The 7,752-nt window shown below is 34.8% G+C and overlaps 1 protein-coding gene across 1 annotated transcript in view; it reads left to right on the forward strand.

Annotated features, from left to right (window-relative positions):
• Positions 1–7,752, forward strand: part of GXYLT1 (glucoside xylosyltransferase 1) — an 89,827-nt gene that overhangs the window by 23,452 nt on the left and 58,623 nt on the right. The window contains 2 exon segments of the mRNA XM_006888234.1: positions 2,538–2,709; positions 7,144–7,269. Coding sequence (XP_006888296.1) covers positions 2,538–2,709; positions 7,144–7,269 — 298 coding nt within the window.

A 7,752-nucleotide genomic window follows, 5' to 3' on the forward strand; every position in this document is an offset into this window, starting at 1 on the left:
GTTTTAAGGGCTGTCAAGTTGACCATGACTCACCACAGCCCTGTGAACAGTGTATCTGAACTTTGCCTGTCCTTCTGGTGACTTAGTGGTAAGCAGAGCTACACTGCCAACCCAGAGGCTTTGAGTCCACCAGGTGCTCCACAGAAAAGTGATAGGCAGTCTTCCTTGTGGACCACTGGAGGGTCAGGAGCTCTGATGGTGGAGTTCATAGGTAGTTGCCTTGCTCAGTGCCTCCCTTGAAGTTTGAATCCAACGGTGACTTCATGGGAGCAAGATGAGCATTCTCCTCCTGTGTGATTTATAGCCACCAAAAACCCATGGGATGGTCAGCTATGTCTTGTTTACAACTCAGTGGCAATGATAACTGTTCTTAATGTTTTGATGATTTTTTTAAAGTCACAGGCAATCATATCTTTCCTCCTTGAATATTAAGATCACTTTTTATTTTCTTTTATTGTCTGTCTGCACACTAATATATATGGATATTTTTATCTAGCAATCTTGTTAAATTTTTATAAAATTTTAATTATTTACCTGTAGTTTATTAAAAAAATCTACATACATACATATGTCATCTGTGTACAATATCACTTTTTCTTTCTAATCTTTATATGTTTTATGGATGACCTCTGAAGCAAAAATTTCGTTGTTGTATATTATTAATTAAAAATTTTAATATTTTGCTTCAAAGGATTTGTACTTTGTATTACTAGTGGTTTTTAGATTGTTTTTCATTCAGTTCATTTAGCAGTCAGTTCAACATTTTTTTAATAGCTATGAATGAAGTGTTTCATAAATGATTATTTAATGACACTGAAGTGATATTTAGTTAGTTCTGCGCTTTTTGTGCTTGTGAATTGTTAATTAGAAGGTTAAAGAGGTGATGCAAAAGGTTTTAAAGGTTACTTAGTTCTCTTTTATACTGTTTAATGTAGGTTCAAGCAAAGCTTTCACAGGTAAATTAGATTTAGAGCATGTTTTTTTCCAAAAATGCATTCTGGTACTTGGCTGTGTTTTAGTCCGTCTTTGAAATCTTAAAACTTTATGAGGAAAAATTTTTCTTGTAGTTAGTATGGTTTAAGGTTGCATTGCAGCAGTCTAAATGAAATGATGTCTGAGTTTGCTTTAACATGATTTATTGGTAGATAGAAGGGGCTGTAAAGGAGGGGTTTTAGATGAAACATATGTGTCTTTATGTAGACGATTCTTAAATCTGAATGATGGATTGTTGCTTGCCTTTGAGTTGAGCATGACTCATAGTGACCCTGTCAACAAAAGGCCAGAAGCCCCTCAACAACTATCAACATTTATCAAAGTTCATAGAGTTTCAGGAGACATGTTGTTTAGGAAGTGGCTGCCAAGGGTATTTATTACATTGTTGTTATGTGCTGTCAAGTTGCCTGCAATGCATAGGGACCCTATGTACAACAACTCTGAACCCTGCTCTATCCTGAGCCAATCTTACTGTCTCTGACAAACCTACCCCCATTACCCCAGTCAGTCACTGAGTCAATCCATCACTTTTTATTTTCTTTTATTGTCAGTCTGTCTGCACACTAATAATATATATGGATATTTTTATCTAGCAGTCTTGTTAAATTTTTATAAAATTTTAATTATTTACCTGTAATTTATTTAAAAAATCTACATACATACTTATGTCATCTGTGTACAGTATCACTTTTTCTTTCTAATCTTTATAGTTGAGGGTCTTCCCTCTTTATAGTTAAGGGTCTTCCTCTCTTGGGCTGTCCCTCCATACGCCTAAGCATGATGTCACTTTCCAAGGACTGGTCCCTCTTTGCAAGAAGCCCAGAGTATGTCAGATGGAGCTTCAGAATCCTTACCTCCAAGGAGCAGCCTTTTTCACCTTCTCAAGGATGAACCTATTTGTTCTCCTGGAGTTCATGGTCTATTAGTACTCTTCTCCAGCACCACAGCTCAAAGGCTTCAATTCTCCTTTTATTATCCCTAGTCATTGTCCAGCTTTCTGATGCATAGCACACAATTGCTAAGATCATGGCCTGAATCAGGTCCACATTAGTCTTCAGACTGACATTATTGCTCTTACTCTTTCTACTTTTGTGTATGCTGGAAGTTTGAGATTTTTTTTTAATATAAAAGAGTATTTTAAAAAATTATCCAAAGCCTTTCAAATCAGTAATGCTACCTTTCTCAGCTGACGTTCATTGATAGATTTAAACCCATATGTTCTATATAAGGTGCCAGAGTGAGTAATGAGTTAATTTCTCTTCTGTGCATCTATTACAGTATTCATTTGCAACCCTTCGGAAAATTGAGAAAATAGTCATTTTTGTGTTTAGTGGTTCAGATAAATAGCACTAATTTAAACTGGCTGGTTAAGATTTAAAATATATGATGAGTTTATTGTTTTAGTAGTTATATTTTGATGATGCTTCTTTGCTTTTTAACCGAAGCTCTGAATGCCAATTTATTAACATTGTGGAAATATGCTATGTTTGTAAACAAGTTATTGTATACTAAAACATGGAAAATGTGGTTTTCTTTTCTATTAGGTATAGTTTGAAGATGCAGCCCATTGAGAGAATACACCTAGCTGTAGTTGCCTGTGGAGAAAGACTGGAAGAATCCATAACTATGTTGAAGTCAGCTATAATTTTCAGCATCAGACCTCTCCATTTCCATATTTTTGCTGAAGATCAACTGCATGACAGCTTTAAAACTATAGTAAGTATTTGAGACTTAGTTACAGTGATAAAGTTGAATATTTAATGGTCTGCTGTAGTACAATGTTGTTTTATTATATCATTGTCCTTCTGAGGTGAGGAGGACTCTTTGCAGCCATTCTCAACCAGGAGACCAAATATGGATATAAGAAAAGGGTGGTTTTAAAATAAGAACAGTCTCCTTAAAACCTTTGCTGAGGATGGACATTTTCTTTTTCTGGCCGTTCTGGCTGAGAAATCCTGTGATTTTAATTTTGTCTCTGATATGATTTTGAAGTGCCTTAATCAGTGTAAACAAAGAATTTAACCCAGTTTAAGAGGAGAAGAATTTTTCATTGATTTTATTGAAGGGAATGAATATTTGCTGATAATAAAGTTCATTCTTTAGATTTTTGTAATTATTTAAAATGAGCTTGGCTATAATGGTAGAAAACATAGGGTAACAGTGACTTAACCAAGATAGAAATAGATTTCTCTTTCACATTAAAATAGGCACTTTAGGGTAAATGGCTGTTCCTTATTTTACCTTTTGGTGTAAGGTGGCTGCTTAGGCTCCAGTTAACACACCCATATTCCGGAGAGCATGAGAGGGGAAGAGTTGAAAAAAGTTACTGCTCTTCTTCCCTTTAAAAACACATTCCACAAGTTTCATATGACTTTTTTTTTAACCAGAATTCCATTGTTCTGTGTTAGTCCAAACTTCTGGTGAGAATAAAAGAATGCACTCTTTAATTGGGACTGCTCTGTCATCGGATTAAAATAAGCTTGTTGCTATGGAAAAAGAGGAAAATGGGCATCAGGGGAAAACTGACTTATGTTTTGAAATGTGCCACAGATGATGTTTAAATGCAGTAACCAAAGACAAGATGAATTTTGGATAGCATCATACATGGAAAATGCAAAAGATAATTAAAAAGACAAGGAAGAAAGAAAAGAACAAAATGGATGTCAGAAGAGATGCTGAAATTTCCTCTTAAACATAGAATAGCTGAAGCAAATCAAAGAAATGAAGTAAATAGAACAAAAGATTTCAAGAAGGCAGAGTAAAGTAGTATAATGAAATGTGCAGACTTAATTAGAAAACCAAAATGGTTTGCATCTGACCCCAAGCTCGGCATTTTCAGTTGCTTTATAGACATGTGACAGTTGGACAATGAATAAGGAACACTACAGAAAAACTGATGTATTTAAATTGTGATGTTGGTGAAGAATATTCCATGGATTGCCAAAAGAACAAACAAATCTGTTTTGGAAGAAGGGCAGAGAGAATGCTCCTCTGAGCATGGCCTCAGGAGAGGCAGTACTTGGAAAAGGACATAAGGCCTGGTAAACTAGAGGGCCAGTGAAAAAGAAGAAGACCTGGATTGACACAGAACTGTAACAGCGGGTTTAAGCACAGCAGAGATTGTGATAATGGAGCAAGATTGGGCAGGGCAGGGTTTTCTTCCGTTGAGTACTCTGGCACGTTGGAACAACAATACATGCATGTGAAAACTGGACTGTGATTAAGGAAGACTAAAGAGAAGTGATTCATTTATAGTGTCGGTGAAGAACACTGACTAGACAATAAACACGTGGACAATAAACACATCTACAGAATAAACACATTTGTCTTAGATGCAGTTCAGAATGTCCCTTAGAATCGGGAATGGTGAGATTTCCTCTTACCTACATTGGATATGTTAATCAGAGGGAACTAGATTTTAGAGAAAGGATACCATGTTTGATAAACTAGAAGTCAGCATAAAAGGAAAATCCTCAACCAGATGAAATGACACATTGGCCACAATGATAGGCTCAAGCATAAACATGATAGTCAGGATGTTGCAGGACTGGGCACTGTTTTGCTCTGTTGAAAATAGGGTCAGCACAAGTCATTACTGTCTAATCATGTCTAACAACAGTCATGATAATGATTATATCTCCATCAAATTAGTAACAAAATAAAATTTGCAGACTGATATATATGGTTATGCTTACTGTAATTACATTTTAAAAGTGTATTTGACATTTCCCCCCCCCAAGTTCAATTAACGTGTATTTTTTGAGTGAAAAATACCACTGTGACCTCATGAGTCAGTAATCTGTCAGTTACTTGCAAAAGGTATAAAACTTTACTTATTTGAAATATTTTATTTATCTTTATTTTGAAAGGTGCTTTTGCGATCTTGATCGTTTATCTGGATTATTTTCTAAAATATTAGTTGAGGATATGAAATTGTCCTGACATTTAAGGAGTGTGAAGTGTATGGCTACCAACTGGAGAAGAGACCTTTGAAAATGCAATAAAAATGAAAATAATTTTAGTGCTTCATCTTATATCCAGCCTTGGAGTTTTATTAAATCTGGCTGAATCCTTGATTCTGTAATGTGTAGAATATTTTTTAAATTAATTTTTCTTTAGTTATAATAATAAACTCTATTTAGTTTTTGATGAAAGAATAAACTCTTGTGGAAAATGGCTATAGTATAAAGATGGCTAAATATATTAGTGGAAATCTGACAAAGACTGTTGGTATTGAAAAGATACTTATGTAATTTATAGAGTGGAGAGGGAATAGTGTCAGTGATTTCAAATTATTAACAGATACATTAAAGCAACATAATGGAAATAAAAGTTTTTATTTAATATTTAAAAAGTATATTAGAAATATTTATCTAAATAATTAAAAAATTATGTGAACATAACAGTGTCTTCAGCCTATTACTTAAACCACCTCTTCCACTTTTACTGTTTCTTTAGGAAACTTGAATCAGTACTTCTATTGAAACAACAGTGATAAGTTGTATTTAAATGGAATTTGAAACAATTCAGTGTCTTTGAAATGCATTCAGAATGTTAAAGAGTAAATGTCTTCATTATAGATTTCATATCTTTTTATATCTAATACTGTTTTTGAAACTATTGTTACTTAGATATGTGTTGATTATTTTGTTTTGGAATGTCTGTATATGTTGAAACTGTATTATAAGTGGATACTGATAATATGAGGGCAGCAGAGTCTGATCTCTACTAACTTCACACAGAGAGTGAACTGTCCCCATCAATAATAATCACAGTACAGTACTAATTCCTGAATGGTTAGACATGGCCTTCTACACTCTTATACCTACTTTTACTAATTCCAACACCAATCTTATCTGTTTTACTGGGTCCAAAAAGTCTTTTGCAATAGCTACACAGACTACACAGAACCATACTGATGATTATGAAGTTATTAGGAAAGTTAACTGGCTATAATTGAGATTAGCAGCAAGATATAATCTCTTGGTCTGATAGTTCCTCAAGCATGGTTACAGGTCTTTTGACCTGGAGCCTCCTATCTTAAGCCAGTGTTACAAAGTTATCTTAATCCTACCAGTTACAGAATCTTCCCTCAGTTCTCCAGCAAGCTTGAGTTGAAGACCTCTGTGGTTCCATGAGGCAGCTGTCCCAAGTCAGGTCTTAATGGATATGGAGTCTTCCCTCAGTCCTCCAGCAAGCTTAAGTTGAAGACCTTTGTCTTTCATTTTGTCAAGCAGCAGTCCCAAGTCAACTCTTCCTTCAGTCGTCTATCAAGCAAAACGTTTAGCTCTATCTTTGACTCAAGACTTCTGGCTTTGTCTCTGTCTTAAGAGCTCTGGCTCCGTTTCATTCAGTCAGTAGCAAGATACAGTTTCTCAGTTAATCCAGACAGCTTCTTAGTCAACAGAAGATACCTCTGGTACAAGAACCACTGGCCTGGAAGGATGCACCTGCTTTCTTGTCTTCTTCCTGGTGTTAAGGTTCTCAATTTCTGCCCCTGAATCTGCTCAATTTAATGGTGAGACTAGCCAGTGTCTTTGGGGAAAGGCTAACGTGCTCTGTGAGGAAAAAAATGGCTTAAACAGCTGTTGATGATGTATGCTGGGCCACTTGCCCACATGGCAGCTGGGTCAGGTTCATGTGCTTCCAGGCTAGACAGAACTGAGGCAGGCATCTAAACAGTGGTCTGGAGAAGTCATGGTAACAGACCCACTACACCGCAGTTGGTCTGAATTTTGTATATAAATGTATTTTACTATTTCAAATATACTATGGTAATAAAGTTAGTTAATTTTTCTGATTTTAAGTTGTTTAGAAATTGAGAGATTATACATCAGATAATGTGAGATAGAGGAACAGTTAAGGCTCTGCTCTTTCAGCTTTCTGATTTAGTTATTGATATCCTGGTAGCTTTCATTTGTTTAGTTATTAATGATGGATCTTTCTGGCATTTTATGATGCTGAGATTGTGAATAAATATCAAGAAAATGGTGAGAAAGGAGAATCTAATTTTTCTTAATTGCATGCAATGTGAAACCTATGATGTGTTAATATTTAACTCTTTTTATACTTCATAATCTTATTATTTTATAATATTAAAAGTAAGATAAGCTGAAATCTCATTTTTGTGTTATCTTTTCTGTTTTTTAGCTTGATAGCTGGTTATTTCTACAAACATTTAGTTACACCTTATACCCAATAACCTTTCCAAGTGAGAATGCAGCAGAGTGGAAAAAACTCTTTAAACCATGTGCATCCCAGAGATTATTCTTGCCAGTAAGTTTTTTCCCTAGTGCTTTTTTCATATTTAATTTTATACTTTTTTACAAATGAATTCCTAATGATTTACATATAAATCTATTTGGGTAAAATATACATGTTTATATACGAGTTTCCTTTAAATAACCTTACAAAAATTACTCCAAAACCTAAATTAAAAGCTACTGTTAATAGTGTTACTTGCTATGAATGGTTTTGTGTTGAAGAAATAGAGGTTCTCCACTCTTAATGGAGCTAAGTTTGTTGCCAAGTATCACTTTCAAGTTGCAGATCTCATTTTAGAAATCAGTTTGGGAAATGAGATAGTTTCCATCATCATATAATCCTTTTCTTTTTATACAAGCCATTTTACTTTTGCTAAATCAAAAAACGTATTACGATGGGAAAGTCTGCTGTTAATGACCTTTCTAAAGTACTCCAGAGCAACGGTGTCTCTCTGGAGACTAAGGTGTGCCTGATACAGGCCATGGTCTTTGCAAT

This window comes from Elephantulus edwardii, unplaced genomic scaffold (assembly GCF_000299155.1).
Source record: "Elephantulus edwardii isolate Elephantulus edwardi_28Jun2011 unplaced genomic scaffold, EleEdw1.0 scaffold00065, whole genome shotgun sequence".
Taxonomy (NCBI): Eukaryota; Metazoa; Chordata; class Mammalia; order Macroscelidea; family Macroscelididae; genus Elephantulus; species Elephantulus edwardii.